Here is a 27,529-nt window from a genome sequence, read left to right on the forward strand (position 1 = left end):
CTCAGCTGTAACAGGGCAGGCAGGCGGCAGCTCAGAAGATGATAATGACCATCACCGTGCGTACCGCTAACGCAAATTTAGGTGAGCATAATTTAGCAACTTAGGCCTGAAGCGTGCATCACTACCCCACTTACTTTTTGCAAGATGAGCCGAAGTTGATGGCAATTGGTGGGACGTGGCCCCAACAACCCATGGACTCCCATGGCAACATCTAGCCGCATTCTGTCTCAGCTGCACAGTAAGGATTGAAACCCATTACGGGTCTGAGGAACCATTCGGGACCGGTCGCGAGATCATTTTACCACGTGGGAGCACAGCAACTGTACTGCCATAGCACCACTGTACTGCCATAGCACCACTGCAGGTTTAAGTCAGCAGTCAGTGAGGCCATGTCGGGACAGTAGGTTGTGGGATCTCATCACCATTGCCGCGGAGTGAGCAGTGGCAAGCTGCGCAGCCTTGCCATTGCCAGCTGCAGCCAAAACCTCGATGATCAGATCTCAATTGCTGAGTCCTTGTCCCACAGGGGCAGGGCAGACCTCCTATTTCATCAAAAACTGATGTCCTGTCCCAGTGCTTAATTTGTAAGAAAAATAAGTGCCAGGGCCCTCTTTAGGAGGCCACCGGAGCTCAAACCACCCATTGCCACTCACAGAGCTGTCAATGACAGTACCTACACAACTGCTAGCCATCACTCTGTGACAAGTGAAAATGTTCAAGGACCACAAAGCTATATGAATAGATTGGGCGGCAGGTATTAGTTGTTTTTAATGTATTTTTAATTAACCAACAACTATTGTTCTGCTCATCTCTAAATCACACAAACAGCACCAACATGTGGCAGGTGTCAGAAGTACTGGTACTGACCAATACCGAGCACCGGAAACCAGCGGCTCAAATGAAGCACTGTCCTAACCTCACCGTCACCTGGCGGGCACCGACTCCTGACGTAATGCTGTGGTATCGAGTGTCATTATGTGTAACATTGTAGCGGAGTAGCAGCTAGTGCTACAGCTGCAAGCAGCTGAGCCAACCCCATGAGCCTTCCGGGCGCTGCCACAAGCTATCACAATCGGTATGGTGCATTAGAGCAGCGCTCTGGCTTGATAGCTGAGGATTCACTATAATGTGTGCCTTTGCAATTCAGTACGGTGATGGGGACCACCACACTGGAATGAGTTAGTCTAAAGCTTGTTTGGTGAAGCTAGGCAGGACTGCTTGTGATGAACTAACCAAGGTTTCTGAGACATGCTATGGATAGGAAGCCCTGAAATAATGGTTTTCAGCTCTGGCATACTGGAAACCGAATACAAATAGTTTTCACACAGAGAGCACATATTTATTATCAAAAAGTGAGAAGGAAAGGTGTGCGGTGAAGATAGCGTGGTGCATCTCTATAGAAGGCGCAACATTCCACCGATGAAGGTGTTACCCTGAATAGCATGACCGTGTTTGGCTTCCATCCAGGGAGGTGATAAGAACCACAACAAAATCACAAACGAGATCCACATTTCTTCAAGATAGCTAGGAAAGGTCCTGGAAAAGCATCTTCAGCATGACTGACCACAAACCGGGTTCTCCCTAGGACGTGTATAGCTAGCAGAAGTGAGAGTCAGGTAATAGAGAATGTATGTCTAATTCAAAAAGTTGCATAAAAAAAGAAACCCTTAGAAAGCCCTTATTGCAGCTTTAGTCTTTTCCAAATCCAAAGACCAATGTCAATCAACACATTTGTGGTACTATTTTTCACCATGACTAATTCTTGAACGTAATAACCGCTTCCATGCGTCGGACAGCCCCCGGCCGTCGGACGTCATGGTGGGCTTGTACGGAGAATGGCCGAACCGCGCACGCGTCGAATTTTTCAACACAGCGGGGAATTCCGGCCGCAGTGAAGCAGGATAATTCATGGCATTGTTTGGGAGGATGTGATTTCCAAAATCATTAAAAATATGTTTGTATATGAATGAATCATTTTCCATAAGTGGATCCGTAGACATTTAAAAAGAGCTGCTTTAAAAAAAAAACTTTTTGTGATCTTTAGAAATTATCTATATACATGGCTTGAATGTAGAGTTTAGGTAGCACATGTTTCTTAGAAAAAATATGTAAATTGTGTGGACCCTGTAACCACAAGTCGGGTGAATGCAGAAATTAGTAATTATGTCAAAAATATAACGTTTGTCAAGGTGATTTCTTTTCCAAAGGCATATTGGGTAGATTATGCAACATTTGCGAAACTCAAAAGCTCAAGATGTATTTGGTGATTTGGATAGAAGACATTACTGCTTAACAATAACAGAATACCTCCCGGGCAGTTGGTTCCGGGAACTGGACTGTGCCTTCACTCGGTTTTTATGGGGAAGCGGGAGGCCGCGGCTGCCCCTGGCACACTGCCGCATTCCTCCCTATGACGGGGGCATGGGGTCACTAATCTACACCTGTACTACTTGGCCACAAGGCTCATCGAGATCAACGACTGGTTCGCGGGCGGCTGGTCCGACCCGGCGTATTGGGTGGAACTCAGTTCAATGGACATTACGCAAGTTCAAGCATACCTGTATGGAAGCCCAGTGCCACAGGCTCTTCCCCCCGTCACTAGGACGGTACTTATGGCCTGGTGCACCGCCGTACGCCACGTAATGTGGGACCGGACACTCATCAGACAGACACCCCTGTGGAGCGGAGCATGGTTGGGGAGGTCACATCTCTCCATTATTTCCGTCGATGGGATCTTGTCAGAATCTCGCTATTGGGGGACGTCTGGGTGGGGGACCATATCAGATCCTTTTCTGACCTACAACAACGCCATTCCCAACTTCCCTCACAATTTTACAAGTACCTACAGCTCAGACATGCCCTCTACTCACACATTCCGTCTCCCACTGCCTCTCCGGAATTTAGCCCCTTGGAGGCCCAGGTAATGATGGGGAACCTTGGCAGAGGGGGGGTGTCACAGTTTTACCGGTCCCTGGTGAACATTGGTTCTGCGTCCCTAGACCGGCTCCGTGCCCGCTGGGAGGGGTGGCTGGGTCCCCTCGAAGAGGCAGACTGGAGAGATGTCCTTAAGGCTCCCAAGACCCTGACAACCTCTTCCAAACTGCATCTCGTTCAACTCTATTATCTCCATGCGGCATACCTCACCTCAGCACGCCTGTACATCGCCCACATGCGGCCCTCCCCAGCCTGCGCGCTGTGCAGCCACGCTCCAGCAGATTTTTACCACATGGTGTGGCAGTGTCCCGGTCTTGAGCCATTCTGGGTAGGGGTGAAACTTGAGCTTACTGGGTTGGGAGGTCCCCTAAGATCCACTGCGCCTGATCCTGGGGTGTTTGATGGCCTTGATGGATCCCGGGCAGACAAGTGCTTCCTGGGAACAGCGATAGCGGTGGTGAAGCGGGACATAGCAACACTCTAGTCCCAGGCTACACCGCCTACTGTGAAGAGGGGGAGACGAGGAGTATACTGGTGTGGAGCCCCTTTTCGAAGCCCGAGGATGCCCCAAACTTTTTGGTAAAATATGGGGCAAGTAGTTCAACTTATTGCCCGCTTAAGGGGTCCGGGTGCGTCGGATACATGTATATTGTTAAGCAAGTGTTGAGCCCATTTCACCAGTGCATTATGAGTCTCTGTTGTCTCAACTCGAATGTCCTTTATCCCAATAATGTGTTTTATTTGCTGCCGATGAACTTTTGTTTTTATCAAAATGCAATAAAGTTGATTATCAAAAAAACAATAACAGAATAGCATTATTAAAGTTACAGTACCTCTGGAATTAAGTTATCATGTAGAGGGTCCATTCCTTGCACACAGTAACTACATGTGTCTATAGAATGAGAATTTTCTAACAGACATCTGATTACAATATGATATGCTGCAAATGAACTTGTCTTGATTGCAAGAAATATAATAAAAATTACATCTGCTTCTGTGTTATCAGTTACAAAAAAAACAAGTTCCTCAGTTCTGCCTTTGCACTAAACTTAAGAACATGTTGCCCTACCTGTGAAGTGTTGGTTGTAGCTCCTTTCTCTGGAAATGAAGGTATTCCTGCTGCGTCTGTTCTTTTTTCACTTACGGTTTCTCCTAAATAAAATAAACATGTATTTAATGTTGAGTAATATAAATAAATAATTTATTTTATGTTAACTAAAAAAAAAAATCCTAATTAGTTCTGAATATACAAATTACAGACACACATATTATCTTGAAACCCTACCTTTATTTCGATCAACCTAATTTGGCTTATTTGAGAGCAAATAACCACAGTTAAGGAACAATACTGAATTAGCAGAAGTCAGGGTTGCCAGTCGATACAACCCCTCCCAAAAAATGTATGCTATAATCTATACTGACTACTGGGTTAACAATTAAATCTTAATTGTTAACCCAGTAGTCACTCCGGGATAAAACACACAACCAAAGTAAAGCTTGACCCGCGTCTCATTACACAAGACCTTAGTGTTGTTGGATGCACCCTAGGAAGTGACATATATCATAGTAATTAAAACAGTCTCTTAAAATACATAAATTATTGAGGAAATGGACAGTACAGTCGACGTTTCGGTCTTCTTTGATGTAAATCCCTCAGACCATCTTCAGGACAAAGAAATACTGCATGTAACAATGACCCTTTTGAAAACAGGCCAATCTGTGGAAACTTGGGCAGAAGTGGTACCATTTTAAAAACACTCACTGGTGCTCCTCACTTCACTCTGATATATCAGTAGACAGAGCAGTGATGTCAATCTCTTTGGATGTGTGCAATTAGTCACAAGATTCACTCTTTAAGGTAGCCAATGTTTCCTTTCTGCAAACTAACAAACGGGCAACAGTCCCCCACTCAATAAGTGTAGGAGACTTACTGACTGGGGTACTGTTGCCCGTTTGATATATCAGAGTGAAGTGAGGAGCACCAGTGAGTGTTTTCAAAATTGTACCACTTCTGCCCAAGTTTCCACAGATTGGCCTTTTTCAAAAGGGTCATTGTTACATGCAGTATTTCTTTGTCCTGAAGATGGTCTGAGGGATTTACATCAAAGAAGACCGAAATGTTGACTGTACTGTCCATTTTCTCAATAATTGATGTATTTTAAGTGACTGTTTTATTTACTATGATATATGTCACTTCCCTGATTAAACTAGGAATAGATGTTTTTTATTCATGAACTATAGGTGAAAGTACATTATACCTTTTTCATGTTTTTGCAATGAATTAACTTAATTCTGAGTGTACCCTACCAAATATATTTAAAATACTGACTATAAGATATTCCAGTGTCTATTTTATTGCTTTGATTCTCTGCGCATTTACTGCACAATTCACTTAATTCATTTTGTTGTTGGTTCAAGATTTGTGAACATTGAACTATTGAACAACTGTGTTAAGAATTTTTGAGTAATTACATATTTTTGAACAAAATCCCTCGTTGGCACACCTTACCCGACTTGATTCGACAACGGGTCTCATCCTGGTACCTAATAACCAGGATGAGCTCTACCATTTAACAGGGAGTACTTAGGATATTATCCTACAGCGGTCTTACGGTAAAAATGCCTGGAAACACCAAGGTATCCCTTTATTAGTGGTGGTCCTAGCATGATTAAAATAACATTACAAGGGGGTGTCTATGGTTCAGTAAATCTTTATTACGAAGAATAAAAATTCCTCATAAAAGCACATTACATTATAAAATTTCATTAAATATCATAACATATCGTTCCTGAACTTTTGATAATAAAAACAACTTTAAAAAAGAGAGGGTATGATTCATGAAACAGGTCTGATTTTACAGAACCAATGCATTTCTTGTGTTCCTCAATCTTACGGCTACTTTTAAAAAGCTTAAAATGGCACATAGGGTATGGGTATCACTAGCTTTCTGTAAAAACAATAGTGCAGGTTTCGCATGGCGTAATTTCTGTTTCCTAAGAATGTCTACCAAAAACAGACGTCTAGGATTACTATAAAATGGACATAAAAGTACAAAATGAAGGGTGTCCTGCGGAGACCTATTGTCGCAGCCGCAGGCACCCTTCTGCTCAATTGTTACGGTAAAACCAGCAGGATAAGCTAAAATGTTTGGTAACCAATTGAGCCTAAAACGGCACATTAAAAATCGATCATTTTGGCTATACATCAGAAACAGATATGATTCCATTCCCACCCCATTTCTTACAAGATCATAGGCTGCTATTGATTTCTTTACCAGGGCTCGGCTTCTTCTGTCGGATACAAATTTTTCTAAGAGCAATTTTTTCACCTTCAGTTTACAACTATTTAAAATCAAAGAAGGATCATTAAAAAATTGAGACTGATTAATATTCGCTAGAGAGTCTTTCACATATTTTAACCAAGGAATTTGTAGGGCCTTGTCTCTCTGTTAGCAGTCTGTGACTATTTCCCTGCTCAGGGATGCCTCCGGGTTGGTCCAGATTCTAATCCATGCCATGATCGGTCTTAATTTAGCATTGTCTGAAATATATGGCATCCCTAGTTCATCATGGGCAATTTCGGCAGGGATGGTTTGTGGGATTTTTAGGATTCTGCGAAAAAATTTGTCTTCATGTTGTCTTTATAACAGGGAGTACTTAGGATATTATCCTACAGCGGTCTTACGGTAAAAATGCCTGGAAACACCAAGGTATCCCTTTATTAGTGGTGGTCCTAGCATGATAAAAATAACATTACAAGGGGGTGTCTATGGAGATAATGGTCCTACACCCTATGTATCAATCAACAAGTTTCAGCCCTAGTGTGAGATGGTCTTAGGGTCCAGGGCTTTTGTCAAGACTAAGTTGTTTGGCCCCAGAACAATGTTAGCGGTGGCAAAAAACACCTACGTTTGGTCAGGACAACACAAAACATGCAACACATATGTTTGGATTGGGTTCCACTCTTGGGCCCCTCTACTGTAAAGTTGCTAGGCTATGTGGGAGGAGTGTGGGACATTGAGACCGGAGAAAGATGCACCCCTGGAGACTCTTCCTTGTATTCTAAATTCTGTAGGATCTCTCCAGAGGTGGTTGCACTATGTCTCTGACTAGATGTCAGGCCCTGTAAAGGGTAGGCTTGCAGAGGATCCTGAAGTAGGGGAGCCCCATGGCATCTGTAGACTGGTCCTGTTGTGGGGGTCCCCAAGGAGGGCACTACAGACTCTTGCTGGAAACACTATCACCCTGCAAGTGGCATAAGGCCTGGATGGGTGGAAATTGCAGGCAAGAAGAGTGGTCTGCAATGCAGGACATGCGGGTAATTGGGCTGCTGCCAGAAAGAACCCAGTTCAGGAGACCGCCACAGTTGTATAGGAGATCTGGGGCAGGTCCCTACAGCTGAGCTGTTACTAAAGAGAAGAAAATAACAATATAAACAACAGGAGGGGCCCGTAGAACAAAGTTAGTCATGAGTACTAATATACAGAGCAATGTCCAACGAAGTGTCATTTAAAGAAAGTGAATACAAATTATAGTGAACTACCCAATATATCATGATATGCAATGAGTAAACAATTCTTTATATATTGTAAACATATGAGACACAGAGGGACTTTAAATCAGCCAACTTAAAATCTATTACTGTCAGAAGTTGCTGGTAATCAGACATAGCTGTCCTAAATGATGAAGCAATAAGTGGTGAAAGACTATATACAAGATAATTGAAGAGAATGGCAGCATTTATAAAGTCCATTAAATTCAATGCACTGAACTGTGCATTAAATTATACGTCTCTGTGGCTATGCATGTCGACATTTCAACCCTCAAGCAGTTTTCGGAGTCATCAACAGGACAACAGTAGACTGACCACAAGCAGGAGTGTATGTTACTTAGTTGCAATGAGTACTGAATACAAAGAAAATGCAGGGTAACCTCTGTGTAGTGGTGCACTAGATACACTTAGCTGTATGTTTTAGAAAACAGTGTGGACTAGGTAAAAAGAAATTAGTGTGTTTCACTTGGCAATACAGTGGTTACTCCAGCAGGTAACGTGCTTTGTCATTGAAAGTGCCAGCTGAAGATGGAAGGAAAATAGCAAACAATACAACTTGTATTGAATGTGTGCATTTTTGAACATGCGTTATCAGAGTCTACTTGAAACACACTTATAACTCTTTATTGAATGCTGATCAGAAGGCGTAGAATTGTAGCACCAGCTGGGCAGTCTATGTTCAATGAAAGTGTGAAATTTGAACATAAACCAATAGGTACAGTACATTTGGCCTGTTTTCTTGATGTGTTAGGTGAAAATGTTTGTAACATTTACCGCCGTTCCTCAATACTCCTGAATGTGGAACTTCTCTGAGGTATAACTATTACCTAACTCTTGTATTTTTATAGATCTAACTTGTCGACTTTCAACTACATCACTGTGCCCCGTGACCTCTACACCTTTATTTTGTGGTAGAAAAACATTGCTACTAGAAGAGAGTAGACATACAGTGAATTTCTTAGCACAAAATTAGAATTCCAAAAAGTTCAAAATCTGGAGACACAATATGAATGATTTGGGATGTATAAATTAAGAAACAATGTAGAGACTATGAAACAACAGTAATGCTAGACTTGAAATATATGTTTTCTTTTTATTGATACTCCCAAAACAATCTTTATCAACAGTTTGACAACTGAAACTAAGGCATGTCACCATATCTCATATAGTTAATACCTAAACTGTCTACAAAGTTAAAGCTGCCATGGCGCCAGCCATTCCATAGGCTATGCAGATTCAATCTTCATTTTACAGAAATGTGAAGTGTAAAGACAGAGCATTTATATCACAGTCTTGATATTAGTACAGTTACAAGAAAGTGATACATTTCTACTTTCCAAAGAAAATAAGCTGGTTGTATCCAGTGAATACATAGAGATATTAAAAAAAGCAAAGCAACACGTGGTTATAAAAGGACATTTTTTAGATATTAGGTCTCACAGCACCTCAATTTGAAGCACCCAACAGGCTGCAAATCACAACGACTCAATTATATTTTACTGGTTGGTGGAAAAGGTTTAACAGAGTTACTTGCCCCAGCTGTCGATTCTTACCCTCTAGCGGACTGCAGTGGAAAACACAATGATTTTCCTCTCCGCGACCACCCTGGATGAGTTGCATCGCAGAACCCAGAGACCATCTTACCATCTCATAGATGAGAAAGAATAAATTTGAGATGCCGAGCTTCTCAGCATTGTAAGGTTCTCTCTGACTGATGGTTCCTGGGCAAAGGGAGAGAGTACACCAGAATCTTATGTATTGTATTGCAACAATTATATAGCACTCAATACCCCTATGTGGGGTTCTGAAGCACTTGTCTGCATAGGTAGCACACTACACTGTGTAGGATGTATGGTCGGAAGGATGTTATCTTGGTTTTGATCCTATGTGAGAAATGTTTCCATGTTGACGTGAGAACCATTGAGGTGTTGTCATTTTATGGGACGTAGCGCATAGCAGTGTGATGGATGAAGTGTGAGAGACAGGAGTGCCATTTATGGGTTTTAGTAAGCTGGCAGCTTTGAGCAGTTCTGCAGGTCTCTTTTTGGTATTTCTTATGTTGATAGTTCACTAGACTGGTCCTGAGCTGGGATAGGTTAGTGTTGGAGAGATCTTGTGGTTCAAGCTATCATTCTGTCACGCTTAGACTATGCCAGTGTCCTCCTGTTAGGTGCCAACAAAACGGAAGTAGCCCATTTTCAGAGAGTTCAGAACTCGGCTGCTAGGACCCTGGTTGGCCTTCCCCGAAGATGCTCTGCCAGAGCTACGATCAAAAAACTGCACTGGCTCCCAATGGAATCTCGCATCAAATTTAAGGCACTTTGTCTGGCATTCAAAATCCTTAAACTTCACAGCTCGGCCATTCTGCGCCCTCTTTTGACTCTGTATGTCCCACAACGTAATTTACGCTCCCTCGGTCAGCACCTTGCAATCATCCCTAGGAGCAGATTCTGCCGTATGGGTGGACGCTCTTTTCGGGTGCTGGGAGCCAGGCTTTGGAATTCCCTTCCGGTTGCCATTCGTGGCATCGAGAACCTGCTTGCTTTTCGTAAAGCTGTAAAGACCTTTCTGTTCTCCTGCCCCTAAGGCTTTGCCCTTCTGGCCTGCTCCATCCACCCCACCTCACCGCTCACTAGCGCCGGGACGCCTCTTTGCTGGGGCAGCTGTTGCGCTTCAATAAACTAATAACATAACAACATAACATCTGCTGGAATAGACTTTGTAATTATCATCTCAAATCGGATTATCATTTTGAGGTGCCAAAAAGTGGCTGTAGTATGTACTTTGTTTAGACCTGCACTGGTGGGCTAAATTAGAGTCCTCTGTCGGCCAGTGGTATGTGGCAGACCTCTTCAGTTATTCAAAGCCTGTTCAGATGGCAATGTGTGGTTTACTGTTATGAACTGGTACACTACTGGGTGATGGATATGACCCTTAGCAGTTTTGTCTTATTTGAGTGTAAGAGTGTTAAGCAGGAGCATTTAATTATTAAGCAGCCTTTATGAGCTGCAATCAACTGTGACTGCTGAGTGTTATGATATTAACTTTAGTGAGGGTTATGTATTGTATTCTGATTGCAGTATACTTACTACCACTGATGAGGCATTGGTGTGCTTTATGCTGGGCAGCACGCTGCTCCGTTCTCCAGGGTTAGTGTCTTTGTCGTTATTTTTGGTTATTGGAATTAGTCTTGTGCTCTACCACAGCCAGTCCATGCCTCTACTCCAACTTTTTTAAGTGGTAGATTACATCAGTAGGAAAAAAGGTGTGATATTTAGTGAGAGAGAGGTGGTAAGAGAATGCTATGCACTGGTGGTATAAATAGACGAACTATAGGAGATTAGGTATTGTTAGGGTGCAGGTATATAACTTTTTAAATGATCTTTTAAATAAGGTGTGGGCGAAGTAATGAAATGCAATAATACGGATTAAGACAAACATGCATGTGACCGTGTAGTCTGTGCTCAGAAAGAGGAGGCATGCACAGGATGGAAATAAAGGCAAGGGCCATTAGAAGAGAAAGGGAGTTGACAATCAGATGTTTTAAGTGTAGGTTGGTTTTTCATGCAGGGTTTTTAGGAATATTGTGGAGGCTACCTGAGATAGCATGCAAAAACTGTAAAAGGAAACAACATTATTTCCATGTTTTAAAATACCACTGTATGCCACGAGAAACCCAGTGTTCACCCACACCACCATCACCGTGAGTAAATACAGTCTTCCTTTTCCTATAAATCCGATGGAAGGTAACCAAAAAAAACCAAAATATTGTACTTTAAATGTTTGTGCTTGAAATGCTCATCTGGTGAACAGTGCAGGATGAAGGATAAGCCATAGGTAATTAGAAAACGAATGTAACTACTGGAAAACTGAAATAATGTTGATGCAAAAACAAACAAGAGGAGATGGAGAAAGCTTACATAAAGTGGAGGATTCCAAAACCTCAAAATAATATCAATAATCCTGATTTTAGAGAAACTGTCTTCTTAGGTATCAAACGTTCTGCTGTGCTTCGGTATAGATTTCTATTCCCAAATGCATACGTCACATTAGTACCCAATGTATTAATAATACCCCCAACGCCAACAGCTAAAGGTTTTCAGAAGTCAAAACTGTTGGTGATAGAGGCAGGCTAGATTATCTGACAAAGCGCCGAATGAGGCCAGGAGCTCAGTGCTAAAATTTAGTTCACAGGGTGTGGCTTGGCGCCCGGAGAATATGGCCGCGCAGGGGTAGAGCTTTCCGGTGTGCTGAGCGGACATCGCGGACTCAGGACAAATAGCACCATGCAGGAGTCGGATTTGGAAATGGTAAGAGCTTGAGCATGCTCTACTGCCATCTGCGACCTCGCTAACAACTCTCACGGGGACTTATTCAACGAAGTGCGGTCGAGGCTCTGTTTTCACCGCAGCCGCCATTTTGTTTTTTTATGCGATTGCGCGTTTTAACCTTCTCCTCGTAAAAATTGACAGTGAAGGTGCTTCTATTCTATTTTTCACTCGTTTGTCTTCTGCATTTCCTCAAGGGATGGGTCTTCTTATGGGCAACGATATTTTTGAAGAACTTTGGTAATGACTGTTGCTTACTGAGGTAACAATATGCATGGTGAATGGCAGCCATTTTGTGTGTACCGAGTGCCATGACAACATTCCCTCGTTTTGCTTCATTCTTAGTTCTAACATGTTCATTCCTGCCTGTTTTTGCCAAAATGGTTTCAGGAGTGAAGAACTTTTGTCTTTTACAATGGAGAATCATTAAACTAGGATGCTTACCAGCTATTGAATAATCCTTTCACATATTTCTCTTCAGCTGCTGCATCACTTTCTGGACAAATTATTTTTTTTATAAATCTTTTTATTGATTTTCATAAAACATTCATCTCAAATACAGTAAAATAAAAAAACGGACCAGTACACTACAGCATTTGTCGTCCAAGAGACATTAATAAAAAAAAATAGCACATAAATTTGCACAAAAAAACACAGTTAACAGTAAAGAAGCCGGAGGACACATGCAATCAATATCTTTAAAGAATCGGGTTAGCACTCAAATAACGTGTTAAATATTGCCAATAGTCTTTTGGTCTGGAGCGGGCAGGAAGTTCCTCTTCGAATGTACGTAGCGTGTCCTGACAGTGGGACATATCATTAATCCATTGCTTAACATTCGGCGCTACCTTATTGTCCCAACACATGGATAGTCGCCGTTTGGTGAGCAGTAACGCCACCACACAGAACTTGCGTTTCGTAGCTCGTACCTCCCTCAAAAGTCCTAGTAGACATACCCGGATACTGCAATCAAATTCAACACCCACCATGTCTATCAATATCGAGGTGACCTGCTCCCAATATGAAGGTATTTTGGAGCAGTGCCATGCTAAATGAATGAAATCCGCTTGATCGTAACCACACCGTTTACAGCTCGCTTCTGATCGAAGCCCATATCTGCACAGTTTTACAGGCGTGTAATACGCTTGATGTAGATACTTAAAATGTACAAGTCTTAAATTACTGTTAGGTGTTAACATTTTAATCAGATGGCACGTTGTCTGACAATCTTCCTCCATCTCTCCATGGCCCTGTGAGTATTGCAATTGATTTCAGTTTGCGCTACAGTATATAGACGGGACACTAAATGCGTGCTGTTTGGGGAGGTCAGTACTAGTTGTAAGGTATTAAGCTGCAATGGCTCATCAGGATAGTTTGGGTACAATTTTTTGATCGCCTCTTGTAATCTGTAGTGGGTAAAGCGAAACATCAGCGTCTGATTTTGTATATATGAAAGATCTTGTAATGTTTAGAATTTTCCATTATTGTATAGGTCTCCTAACGTATCCAGACCGACCTGTCTTAATAAGCCCATGCCCACCTCCTCGCCAGTAACCGATATGTCAGGGTGAAAATGTAGTGGTTGGGCTGGTGCGTAGAGGGGGAGTTTGTGTGCCATCCGTCCCAGCCTTTTCCAAGCATCATTTGTGGCATCAATAGTAATAATGTCCTTATCGTGTAAAGGTGGTCGCTTGTGCATGATAATTGCAGTTAATGGTATTGGTAGTGCATCTCCCTCCTCTATAGCTGTGTGTGTCATGTATGGGATCTTGTGGTACTAGTATGTAGCATATTGTGCCTGCGCACATAGATAGTACAGAAGAAAATCCGGGACGCAGAGTCACCCCTTGGAGTATGGCAGCGTCAGAGTGCGGAATTCAATACGTGCCTGCTTGCCTGCCCATATCAGCCTGAGCACTACAGAGGATATACGCTTGAAGACCTCTCTAGGAGGGGGAATGGGGATGTTGTTGAATAGGTAAAGAAGTTTGGTGAGGATCACCATTTTGACAATCGCTACACGATCAGCTAATGATAGCGGCAGTTGTATCCAGCAGTTCACCTTATCCTCTACTGAAGGCAACACCCTTCCATAATTAGTCCTGATAACAATTTCTGGGTCTCTGTGATACCATACTCCTAGGTACTTGATGGGGTCTTCCTGCCATTCTAGTGGAAATTCAGTAGCGTGTGGTAATGTAGTGTCAGTGAGGGGGATAATAGAGAATTTGTCCCAATTGATTTGGAGTCCAGATTGCCCTCCGAATTTAATATACTCTCGCAGTAGGGGCGCTAAATGAGTCACGGGGTCTCGAACATACAGCAGCATGTCATCCGCATAAAGCGAAATGTGCAGGGGCCTACTGGGAAATTGCAGCACGGAGGGGCGGTGGTTCTGTCGCACCTTGCACGCGAGTGGTTCTAGCGCTAGGGCAAACAATAAGGGGGATAAAGGGCAACCCTGTCTTGTCCCGCGTTTTATATTTAAGAAGTCGGAGACATAGCCATTTACCCGAATCTTAGCTACTGGTCGTGTGTACAAGAGCTGAACCCACTGGATGAACATCGGAGGGAAGCCCATTCTATGAAGCACCGTGATGAGATAGGGCCATTCAATGGTGTCAAATGCCTTGGCAGCATCTAACATGACCACCACGGCTTTGGTGCTGGGAACCAAATAATGGGACAGTGCGAACAGTGTGAGAGTATCGTGCGCGGTAGCTCTGGATGGTATAAAACCTGCTTGGTCTGGAAGGACCAGGCTGGTCATAAGAGGTTGCAATCTCGTGGCGAGAGTCTTGGCCAGTATCTTGGAGTCCACGTTTATGAGTGATAAAGGGCGATATGAATCACAGAGCTCAGGATCCTTAGCCGGCTTTAAGAGCGCTATTACCATTGCTTCTCGCAGAGTTGGTGGGAGTATATTTTTCTCGAAGGCGTCGCCAAACATCTCGACCAGTCGGGGAGCCAATAATTCAGTATATTGCTTGCAGAATTCGCATGTGAACCCATCGGGCCCAGGGGCTTTCCCGTCTGGTAATGATTTAATTATCTCGGAGACTTCCTCTACCGTTATTGGGAGTGACAAATATGCCCTTTGCGCGTCTGAAAGCCAAGCGATGGCCACGTCTTCGAGATATTTAAGTATTTCCTCAGACAATGCAGTTGGCTGTGATTTATAGAGTGTACTGTACGTTTTTACAAATACTTGCAAAATAGCTATCTTGGCCGCTAGCACTCTACCTGGCCTCCCTCCTTCACCAAAGGCTCTAGCTTTGGGGCGTTTGTATGCATATTTAATCTCATCCTCAGCATAGGATTGATATTCAGTGAGTGTCTTACGTATCTCCCCAAGTATAGATGGATTTTGGGTTAGCTCATATTGGTTTTCTAGTGATTTTAGCTGTGTCTCACATCTCGCCAGCTGTGTCCGAATGTCATGCAAGATCCCCACTGTAGTGCTTATGCATACCCCACGCAACGTTGCTTTGAAAGCTTCCCACAGGAGACATGGGTCCTCTGTAGAACTTTCGTTCAGTTGAAAATAGTCCCCAATTGCCGTGGCTATAGTGTCCGTATATACGGAATCCGTAAGGGCAGTGTCATTAAACCTCCAGCTATAGGAAGGTGGCTTGTAGTGAGGGTCAACACAATGGGATTGTGGTCTGACAGGGTTTTAGGCATGTGTTTAATATCTGTTGTCCACAATAGTGTTGCTTCGGAGCCTAACCAGTAATCAATTCGGGACCGCTGTTATGCGCTGCCGACGTGTGTGTTGCTTCGCGAATCCCTGGATGCCTTGGCCGATTAGGGGCTGACGACGCGGGGTAAAGGCGCCATCTTGGAGGGAGAAAGGGTTGGCGGTCCAGTGGCAGGACGCCTCCCACCCTCCTCTGCAGAATATAAAATGATGAGGCCATTCCGTCCGCGCAGCGGGCGCGCCAAAGGCAAGCCCGTCTGCGCCCGTCCGCGCCGGACACGGGCTTAGGGCCACCACCCCTGGTTCTGCTAAATCAACCCGTCTCCCACCCTATACACACTCTATGCTGACTGATTTACGTCCACGACTTACGGATAGATGCATCAGATACAGCCTGGACTCTATATCTCCCACTACCTTTTTAGAATGTAAGCACTGTCAGGCCTCCATTCCCCTTTTAAACAAACCGGCGGGAAGTTATAAACAAAGTTAGGTAACACAAAAATCCATCATTGCCCTCATTAATGTCCGCTCTTTGGCAAAACACAGGCAAGAAATTGCTGACCTACTTCTAGACAGGAACATTGATATAATGTTCCTGACGGAGACCTGGATGGATAAATCATCAGATCCAGATCTTGTGATAGCCGTCCCCAATGGATTCAAAGCATATAGACTGGATAGAAAGGGCAAAAGAGGAGGTGGGATAGCCATAATTGCCCGGGATACCTACAAAATTCGCACCTCGCCAATACCTACCACGACATGTGAGGCGCTCCAGTTTGATATTTACCTGTCCCCCTCTTACAATTTTAAAGGCATATTATTATATAGACGACCTGAGATTCGGTCAGGATTTCTCACAGAAGTTGTTACCATTTTAGAATCCCTTGCAACCAAGAAGTCTATAACATTGCTGGGAGATCTAAATTTCCATCTGGACAGTAATGGGGATAAAGATACTATGACCCTTCTGTCAGAAATGGAGGTTTTCGGGCTCTCACAGTTGGTGACGGGACCCACACACACTGCAGGGCATACCTTAGACGGAATCTTTACCAATCTGGAAGGTCTGCGAATCACTGATGTCCTTCCAATGACCTGGACTGACCACCATTTGGTCTTAGGTACTATAAAGATTAACGAAGCACCTATTCTTAAAGCATCCCCTCCCAGACGTGAACCTTTTAAAGTATGGAAAGATATAAATTTTCCAAATCTTAAGGTGTCACTAGACAACTCTAAACCAACACTGTCCACTGATCCAGAAATAGCCACAAAGCAATACCAAGCCTGGCTGGATCAGGCTACTAACAAATTAAACCAGTTAAACTCATATCCAGAAATAGGATTTCGCCTTCAGCACCTTGGTATACTGAGGAACTAAGAAAAAATAAACGGCTCTGTAGAAATAAAGAAAGGCATTGGAGGAAAAACTATGACGATGAAAGCAAACACATCTATAAGGAGCTTCTAACCCAGTACAAATCCTTGATCATGGAGGCCAAAAAAAAGTACTATAAGGAGCAAATTGAAAGCGCAAAAAATTCTAGCAAAAGGCTCTATGAAATAACCAAGCAGCTAGCAGGAAATACTCCTGACTTGAACCCCCCATCCTCACAAAATTTCTGTGACTCATTAGCATCCTTCTTTTTTACTAAAGTGAATGATATCTTTTCTGCGTTCACTTCCTCTGACAATCAGAGTACTAACGACATAAATACGCCACATATCGATAATATCTTTCCACAGTTTGTGGAAATTTCAGAAAATCAAGTTCAGGATATCATTAGGTCCATTAAATCGGGCTCAGCACTGGATCCTTGCCCCTTGAAAATTCTCCGCCCAATAATGGACATCTTGATCCCAGTCATAACCCAAATCTGCAATCTGATGTTCTGCACAGGAATTTATCCGATCCCTCTAAAAAAAAACTTTATTGAAGCCCCTTCTGAAAAAATCTGGCCTAGATAAAACAGAGTTAAAAAATTATAGGCCTATCGCCAACCTCCCTTTTCTGGCCAAAGTAGCAGAAAAAGCCATGAACATCCAACTTGCAGCATTTATCGAGCAACACCATCTTCTCGATGAAACCCAATTTGGATTCCGCAAGTTTCATGGAACAGAAACGGCGCTAATCAAAGCGGCGGACGACATCAGATTAATCCGAGATCAAGGAGGCTCAGCACTGCTGGTGCTTCTGGACCTATCGGCTGCCTTCGACACGGTCGACCATAAGATCTTGGTCGACCGTGTTGAAAAGATGGGCGTGCTAGGCCTAGCTAGGGATCTGCTGACGTCTTTTTTGACGGATAGATCACAGGCAGTTACCCTAGGACGATTCGAGTCAGCGGAACTGTCCTTGCCATGTGGGGTACCTCAAGGTTCATCCCTAAGTCCGACACTATTTAACATCTATGTGTCGGACCTGGCTAAAACCATCAAAGCCCACGGGATGAACCTTACCTCATATGCGGACGACACTCAGTTGATTCTTACCGTCAAAAATGATGGGGAAACTGTAGCGGAGAGTTTTAAAGCAGGTATGCTGGCCATCGGACAATGGATGTCAGCAAACTGTTTAAAACTGAACTCCGAAAAAACCGAGGTGGTAACATTCGGTCATCTTAGTCCTAATTGGTCATCAGTTTGGTGGCCATCATCCTTTGGAGCCTTGCCTAAACCAACCCCTAAGGTGAGAAATCTAGGCGTCATCTTTGACGACAACTTGAATTTCATGGCTCATGCTAACCAGACGGCCTCCATGGCGTTTTACAAACTACGGCTGGTAAAAAAGGTCCTTCCATTTCTCCCAAAAAGCGTAGGCAAGACACTAGTCAGCGCTCTAGTCCTGTCTGCATTAGATTACTGCAACGGCTTGCTAGCCAATGCTCAAATCAGGGTCATCAAGAAAATGCAGACAGTACAGAACGCAGCGGCTAGACTTCTCTCGGGAATCCCTAGATTTAAACCTATAGCTGACACCTTGAGAAGCTATCACTGGCTCCCCATCAGTAACAGAATTAAATTCAAGACCTTGTGCATAGTTTATAAATCATTGCACCAACAAGCCCCTCAATTTCTGAGAGATCACCTCATTCTATACAATCCTTCCCGATCTCTCCGATCAGCCAAACTAAATGATCTGGTGGTACCCCGTACTAAACTGGTCACCTGGGGAGACAGACGTTTTCTGGTTGCTGCCCCGAAATTATGGAATACGCTCCCCCAATCCATTAGATCTAGCCCAAATCTACTGTCTTTCAGAAAGAAGCTGAAAACCTGGTTGTTTAACCTCTAAGAGTAAGAAGCCGAGTATAGTAGAGTTTACAACAGTACAGCGCCAAGACGCCTGCGGGCATTTGTTCGCGCTCTATTAAATGTCAAAAATAAATAAATAAATAAATAAATATCAATGTACAACCCACCTTGTCGTGTAGGTGTTGCCATATTTCGTGATAGAAGTCGGGGGTGTCCGTATTCGGCCCATACGTGTTGATAATCGTTACGCTGTGTCCCCGGAGTAGTCCTGTTATGATAAGGTAGCGCCCTTGGGTGTCAGTTATAGTGTCCTAAATTTTAAAGTTTGTGCCTTTCTTTACCAGTATCGAGATTCCCCTAGAATAAGAAGAGTATGTGGAGTTATGAGCAGTTTCAGCCCATTTCTGGCCAATACGGGTATGAGTGTGTGGGGCTATGAGGGTTTCTTGCAGCAGTGCAATGTCGATATGCCACCTGTCCATGCATGCGAAAAGTTGTCTTATTTTCTTTGGATTGGTAAAGCCGCGTATGTTCCATGTGAGCATATTTAAGAAAAGTCTCCCTGGTGTGCTGTTTGTCATAGTTGATGCAGATATTCAGACATAAAACCACAGAGGCTGTGTACCAGTTGTCCTCCCAATGTGCAGGACCAGTACTGCGTACATACAAATCGTGCAATATACAGAAGCATTTCATCTTGGGTGTCAGCAATGCATCTTAAGTGCCATGGTCCGGTAACAAAAACACGTCCCCAACATCCTCCCCCCCCACCCACATCAGCAGCCCAATCCTGCGGAAGCCATATCCCCCCCCCTTAAATTTCAAAGAACTCATAAACCGTGTGGGGAGTACCCATGGAGGGGTCCGCCTAGGGTGCACAACACCATCCAGTTTATGGATGTGGACAGATCATAGTTAAGTCATAGGCAATTATTTCACATCACATATGAATAACAGCGTAATCAGAATTGTTGTTATGTTAACATTATCACCAACCATTGCATAGAAGTAGTTTCTGCAGAGTTAAATACACAACTAATGGTCACGGTCACCTTTACCCCCGCCTAGTTCAAGGCATGTCACATCCCGCCCCGTAATAGAAAGGGTAGGGCTTCCAGCATCAGAACTGGTAGCGTCTGAGGCTTGCATGTAACACAATATCGTAAGCGATCAGCATAGTGGCCCACCAACATCACCAAGAATGTGCTATACCACGACCCTCCTGTATAGTTATCCTCTATAGGCAGCGCCAGGTCTCTAAACCTTTATGTAACCACCAGTTACCTCTCTGTAGGCCAGAAGCTCATTAGACCCGTATAGTTCGCAGCATTAAACATAGTGTTTGTGAGTTGTCTGATGCCTGGGCCTAGAGCATGTGAACCTTTAAATTCGCTATTAGGAGTGTCATGTGTCTCAGATCCAGCTTGACAGCGCAACACATATCACACTCCAATGTACCAATGTCACAGTGCAATGTCAGAATAATGATGAAGAATAAAAGAAAATCAAATGTGGAAAGAGAGCACGCTCCCAGTTACCGTGTCCACTGGTGTTCTCTGCAAGACCCAGCACCGCAGTCTAGGCTAATCGGTCACAGAAGAATAGATGCTGACCTACCAGAAGTTCGTAATACCTCTCTCATACTTGCTGATAGTTTTGACGCAGGAAATCTTGTGTCTTCGCTTGCTCAGCTCGAGTCATACGCTTGATCAGTTTGTTTCCGTTCCTTGAGCTGAGCAGTAATCTTCTTGATGAAGTCTAGAGCTGCCTTCGGAGTCGGGAGAATCGGCGGTTTGCCATCCCAGGTGATCTTCAAACGCGCTGAGTATAGCATTGCGTAGTCTACCTGCATTCCTCATAGTTTCGCTTTGACATTTGCATATTCTTTGCGTGCCTGCTGCACTGCCATAGTATAGTCAGGATAGAACTCCAGCTGGTTACCCTGGTAGGTCACTTTCTTTTTTTCCCTCGCCATCTGTAATATGCCATCACGATCTCGATAGTTCAATATACGGGCCACTATCTGTCTGGGCGGTGCACCTGGCGGCGGTCTGGGTGCCAGCGATCTGTGGGCACGCTCAACTATAAAAATTGGGGAGAGGTGGTCTTCCCCGAATATTTCACGACAGAGTGCCTCCACGTATGCCTCCATTCGACCTGTGTTGGTTGATTCAGGAACACCTGCGATTCGGATATTGTTACGGCACAAGCGTGCCTCCAAATCCTCCGCCTTGCTCTTTATTACTTCCAAAACCTTTTCCATCCCGCTGCATTTAGAGGTACTGGCCTGTGCTTCATCTTCTACCGCCGACAACCTATTTTCAGCCTTATCCAGCCGCTCACCTTGTCGGTCCAGGTTCGTCGCCATATTGTCCACACGGCACGTAAGGTGATTGAGTTTGCCATTGATATCTTGAAGACTAGTTTGAATGGACTTCAGGATGGATTCCATACCGCTTTCTGGAGGATTGTCCTTTTCCGTTTCGTTGTCTGGTTGATTCGCTTGGCTCGTCCGGTTCTCCGTGGCTCAAAAGTCAGCTTTGGTTGCTGCTTATCAGGTTTCCCCATTCTGTGCAGCTGCTCTTTCTACACAACACTCACGTAGTGGGGCAGATACAGTGTGCAGTCAGCTTCGTTCGTAACACAGTGTCTCGCATACAAGCCACGTGCGAGAGGTCGTGCCACCTTCTCACAAACGCACAGGGAGGTATTCTGCACAGCTAGTGCGGGGAATGGTGGGAGAGATCTCAGCGTCCCAAAGTGAAGCATTGACTACGTCGCTCAGTTGGTAAATCGAATATGGGAGGCAACCATATTATTCACTGGTGCTTTCGCCGACCATGACCCTCTACATACAAGTCTTGAGGAAGTTGTGGCAGTAAGCTACGCGGCAAAGTCGTTAACAGCGCAGGCCGTAGTGACATCTGGTTGCTTCAATGCTGTGGCTGTCTGTGCGCAGATCTAGGTAATGCGCGCTGTCCAGGGCACATCATAGGAGTGTGGAGTCCATGTTATCGGGCCAGCCCTTCCGTGAGTGCACAGATAAGGAATGCCCAAAATGGCCGCTTCCCGTGTCCCACATCAAACCCCAGCCGCTATATAGATAGTGCGTCTTTCCTGCTCAGGTTCCTTGCAGTGTGCACCCTGCAACATATATATATATAGCAACCTGGTGTATTATACTCTCGCAGTTGCAGGCATTCATCGCATTCGACCTTGGTAGAACAGCAGCTGTTGGATATATGTTCCACATTCTACGTTCTATATTTCCGTAATTGAGTCCCGCTGGGCACCGCCATTTTGTTTCATCCCCCGTGTTGCCGACTCATGTGCAGACCGGACTTGGGCTAATTACCTTTCTCACTGGCATCGCATGAAGTCCGCACCTCAGCAGTAGGAGTCGTCTCCGAATCTGGCTTGCCTGCACTCACCGGTGTGTTCCGAGACCTTCCAGCTCAAATAAATATTGACATTTTCACCTTCACACACAACAAACACATTTGCATGTTGTTGGTTTGCATTTTTTCTCTATAGCAGTCCACTCATATATAACCTTTGTCTTATGGTGCTGTGCCTTCTATATATCTGGTCTTCAGGAGATGTTATGAGTGCGACCCATGGGCAGACTAAAAACAACATATTGCTCCTCTTGCAAACCAAAACACGTATTCATTAAAAACTCAAGGATTTTCTCTGAATTTTCCAGATTTGAGGACTCCCAGACGTCTTCCTCACAGAGTTCAGAGATTACAATGGTGTCTCGGGTAAGTCAACACCAAACGGCTAAACAAAGACCCTCCCTCACCACCTAAGTCAGCCTCATCAGCCTCTATGGAGCTCTTTTTGGAGGAAATTAGAGCTCTTAGACCCTTTATGGAAGAAACCAACGCCAAACTGCAAACTTTAACAGATAACTGGTCTCAATTGGAAACAAGGGTCTCCTCAGTGGAACAAAGTGTCTCTTCTCTACAAGAAACCTGTGTCAATGTATCTCATCTGCATTCCCAAGTCTCTTTGCTCCAAAGGCAATCGTAATAGACTGAACAATCTACGAATTTACGGCCTTGGAGAGGGTATTGAAGGATCTGACCCTCTGTCATGCCTGTAGACGTGGTTGGCGGGGAGATGATTGGCAAGATCACAAAGTTTTCCTCAGAGCACATGCGCAAGGGTTAGCGCATGCGTAGTAACACAGGAATAGAATTTATGTCCGCCCCGCGCTCCCGGAAACGCTTTGCGTTCTAGCCAGGTTCCTGTGTTTCGTTCCGGGTCACGGTGGTCGGAGTCCGAGGAGCTAGGCGAGTGGCGTGGCGTTCGATATTCGGCGAGTGGCGCGTTTTGTGAGTACAAGCCTCTCGCAAATTACATCGTAGTTCCACAGCATCTCCGAGCTAGTGCCAGTTCTAGCTTTGCATTGTTTTGTCAGCTTCGTTTCGGGATTATTTCCCGCTTTTGGGAGAGTAATTCTGCATTGAATTTCTTTGTTATTGTATAGCGCTGGAGTCAGCCTTATTTTGTTCTGAAGCTTCATTACGTTCAGACACGGAGTTTTGTCTTTGCAGAGCAGTTAGTGAATGCGGATGATAAGCATTCTAATATACGCTGAAGATATCTCTTTAGAGTCTGTGATATTGAACATACCTTGCTTTTTAACGAATTTAGAGAGCGTTATCTGTGAATACTGACTACAAGCATTCTGCTTTACGCTATCGGTATTGAGCCCCGTTTTGGTGCTTCATTTGTCCAAGACACAAGGTGAGCCAGAGCGATAGAAGTGATATACCTTTTACCTGCAGAAAACTTACCACCACTAATCCCCTGTCATCTATTTCAGGGTCCAAGAATCTACATATTCCGACTACACTTGGTATGCACCTCGTTTATAAAGGGAAAAAGAAAAGAACAGACACTCAGTATACAAAGGTATATCTAAGAGAGATAAAGATAGTATAAGACAGCCATAGGGAGAGACTGATATTAATGATGTTTTCTCTTTATGCAGCATCTGTGTACCGAAGAATTGCATGAATCCTGACTTTAGTGAAGACTAAAGAATCATTGTTTTTCCCCTTCTACTATTGTTATGTTTCCCTCTTTCTCCCTAGTCACCGTTATATATATCAGTGTCTAAATCTGACGTGTGGTGGTGATAGGGTGAAGTTGGGGACTTGGCTTCTGGATTCCGCGACACTCCTGAGACAACAAGGCTCACGCACGACACCCTCTTACTTGCTTCAAGTGATTTATTCCTAAATTGTTACATTTGCCAAAAGGCACGATGCTCAACATCCAATGCGCGCATCGAATGGGCCGCCTTCCTTCCCATCCTCAACTTCACAACGTCCAAGAGGAGTCATCTTATACTTCTTAGAATATACTGATTTACTGAAAGTGTTGTCAGCGGTTAAAGCTTCTCCAAGAATCACTTGGTCAGGCTCCTCTCTGTTCTTCGCACAAGACTACACCAAGGCCACTGCCAACCGACGTAAGGCATTTCTAAGCATGAGAGCTGATTTACGGTCCATAGGGGCCCGATATGGTCTTTTTTACCCGTGCCTCTTCAAAGTTACTTATAACAATAGAACAACGACATATGAAGATCCTGCACGTCTTCAAAGCTTCATAAATTCTCTTCAAACACTATGAACTCTTCGGGACCTTCCTCTTCATTCACCACTTGAGATTGCATTATCCTTTGAACGGGTTTTCCCAAGTTTTGTTCTTTTTCATAATGGGTCTTCTTCCATGTTCATTATGTTCTCAGTTTCTCATACAGTTGCCAAATTTGTTGTTATTACTAATTCAAATATTTATTTGCACATAGGATTATTGCTCACGTTGGTTAACTTTGTTACTGTCCTTTTCAATAATCCTTTTTTATCATTGTTTTTTCTTCTAGTCTCCACATATTTCACATTCCTGTTTCCTTGCGTCCTTCTGGCTCCCTGTTTGGCTGACCCTAGACGTGCCGCCTATTCCAGGTGGTTCCAACCCCTCCTTGTGTCTTCCGGAGTGTGTGTCCTTGATTTTTCCTTTGTAGGTATGTTTCCCTTTTGTTTGATTAACATGTTTGCGTTCCTACATGTTGTCCTATTCCCCCTCCTTTATTCTTCTTCCCAAATATTTTCCTACTTCGCTTCTTATCTTTGTTTCTTCTTCTATGTTGGGTGTCGTTTTCTTCTTGCCTTCCTATAATCTTTTTCACTTTGACATCTTCTTTGGTCAATTTATTCATCTTTATTGTGATTTTCACTTTGACGCTCCTTTTTCTTCTTTCTTTGTTTTTCATTTGTCACTGTCTGCTGGATGATTTGGGCTCTTTTTTTTATTTATTTCTCATTTGTCAGGATCAATGTGTTTCTAATATTCTATGTCATTAAGAGTCATTACATGGAACATTAAGGGCTTAAATTCCCCCATTAAGAGGCAAAGAATTCCATCTCATTTAGCCAAACTAAATGTTGACTTTGCATTTCTGCAAGAAACTCACCTTTCAGATTCCGAGTCCCTAAAACTGAAAAGAGGTTGGGTAGGTGATGTTTTCTATTCTCCAGGGGATGGCAAACGCAATGGAGTGATGTTATTGTGTCGCAAGTCCCTCACATACTCTTTGCTTTCTCAAGAGTCTGATGCAAATGGTAGATGGTTAAATGTTAAATTATCTCTCAGGGGTTTTCCAATCTCTTTTCTGAATGTGTACGCCCGTACACATGGTGAACCCTCTTTTTGGCCCATGTTTGCCAAACACCTCACCCGCTTTATGAATGATAATTTTATACTAGCAGGAGACTGCAATCAAACATTTGATCCTTTCATTGATAGGATATCTAAAGTCACATTTATTCCTAACAAACCACACAGATCCTTCATTCAGGCGGTCACGCAACATAAACTTATTGATGCCTGGCGCCTTTGTAATCCGACCACTAAAGAATTTACTTTTTACTCTCCTTCCCACTACTCTCAGTCAAGGATTGATTATATTTTTGTCTCTCATAATATTGCGCAGACTCTTACTAATGCAGAGATTGGCCCCATTCTATTATCAGATCACGCTCCTGTCTCAATCAGCATTGACATTTTACCTAAAACTACAGGCCCCAAAAGATGGCGTTTTAACAACGCTCTTCTTTTAGATCCAAAGTTTACCACCTTCTTTTACCAGTTTCTTTGATGAATTATTCGAGTTAAATCAAACTCATTCCACCTCCTCCACCACCCTATGGGATACTTTTAAAGCCATAGCAAGGGATTTTATAATTGGCTTTGTTGCAAAAAAACAAAAAACTGCACGCACATTCACTGGGGACCTTCTTCGGAAGATTAAGAGATTGGAGCACTCTTATTATACTTCGCATTCTAATGATTGTCTAACAACCCTTATTGATGCCAAGTATCAAGCTCGGCTCTTCTCTTCCTCGGGGCTGTGATGAGAGTCCTATTCCCGGCCCCACTGAACAACCCCGGCGCTCCGAGATAAAACACGAACAACTAAGGTGATACAGCGGGGCGCGGGAAAGGAAGGGAACAGCAGGGAGGGAGATCTGTAACGACAAAGAACACGCTATTAGAACACCCTACCTCCCTGACCTACAACAGTGTTCTACTTTTCTCAACCCACAACCCTTCTACTGCTCTCCCCCACTCTTTACCTGTAAAGGAAAATACACAATGCCTTAATCCAATGGAGACAGGGGTAGGGTAGGGTGTGCAGAACTGTGCCCAACTGTGAAAACAAATATAAACAAGATTCAATTCTCTCCGGTTCAGAGTGTATGAACAAACTTGCGTTGTGCTCTATAGTGGTTACACACCTACCCTGAACAATGCTTGTAAGACATTACATGGGTGTTATCATAGTTCCCCTCTTTGGCGTTCACTACCCCTCCTGCCTCCTGTTTAGAATGGGATAAAGAAAACAAGTATGAACACTGCCCAATAACAGGACAATCTTTGCAGCTGCTTCACAGAGTTAACTCACTCTGTAACTCTCTCTTCTTTAGTTAGCGCTCCCCACATGTAGAAGTGATAATGCCATGTGAGGACTTACAATAACGAGGCTCAATGGAGTTCCGGTGAGTCCTATCGTTACTGTGCCTGAATGCACGTATTTACAATATATGTACAAAGTTATTAGGGGGTCTCAGTATGGCTCAAACAAGCTGATGGCCTTATTTCCAAAACGACCACACATCAATCCCCTAGACGAAAACAATGTCTTTGAAGTCCTTGGACTTCCGAGTGTCACTCCTCCGAGTGAAACTCCAGGAACAAAACAGGCTGTGGGTGTGTCGTTGGGATCGAGACTACCAACGCCCCACACCGCACAGCACCTGATTACTCACGGTTCTGTTGCTCTAAGGAACCACAGCCGCTCATACCGCTCAGCCTCGGAATCCAGGAAAACGCCACCGCATAGACGGAATTATCGGCGTCTAACCGCCGTCCGACTCTGCCCTTTATTTCCCGGTATGCGCGCGCCGCTCACGTTCATGCGTGGCGTACGCACTGCATGCCGGGAAGTGTAGTTTGTGGCGGGCTGGTATCGTACTGCGCCTCGGAACATCGTCCTGCACCCCGGAACATGACACCAAGATGCAATTCAACAAAAAATCTACAGAAGATGCTTCTTTGTTCTTGTTAAAATCTAGTGCGAAATTTTATGGGGGTAAAAATAAAGCGGGGAAAATTTTAGCTAATTATTTAAAAGTTAAACATAATAAGCTAAATATTGAATCTGTTTTTGATGCAAAC

The 27,529-nt window shown here is 43.8% G+C and overlaps 1 protein-coding gene across 11 annotated transcripts in view; it reads right to left on the minus strand.

Annotated features, from left to right (window-relative positions):
- UMAD1 (UBAP1-MVB12-associated (UMA) domain containing 1) overlaps positions 1 to 27,529 on the minus strand; it is a 181,339-nt gene that overhangs the window by 12,996 nt on the left and 140,814 nt on the right. For 6 of the 11 annotated variants that reach the window (XM_078663702.1, XM_078663698.1, XM_078663699.1 and 3 more), the window contains 2 exons: positions 9,040 to 9,207; positions 4,004 to 4,086 (listed from right to left, as the gene is read on the minus strand). In XM_078663702.1, the coding sequence (XP_078519828.1) occupies positions 4,004 to 4,086; positions 9,040 to 9,207 (251 nt within the window). The remainder of the gene's footprint in view (positions 1 to 4,003; positions 4,087 to 9,039; positions 9,208 to 27,529) is intronic. The other 5 variants (XM_078663704.1, XM_078663708.1, XM_078663705.1 and 2 more) reach the window with 1 other exon arrangement.

The sequence above is a fragment of the Lissotriton helveticus genome, chromosome 10 (assembly GCF_964261635.1).
Source record: "Lissotriton helveticus chromosome 10, aLisHel1.1, whole genome shotgun sequence".
Lineage (NCBI taxonomy): Eukaryota > Metazoa > Chordata > Amphibia > Caudata > Salamandridae > Lissotriton > Lissotriton helveticus.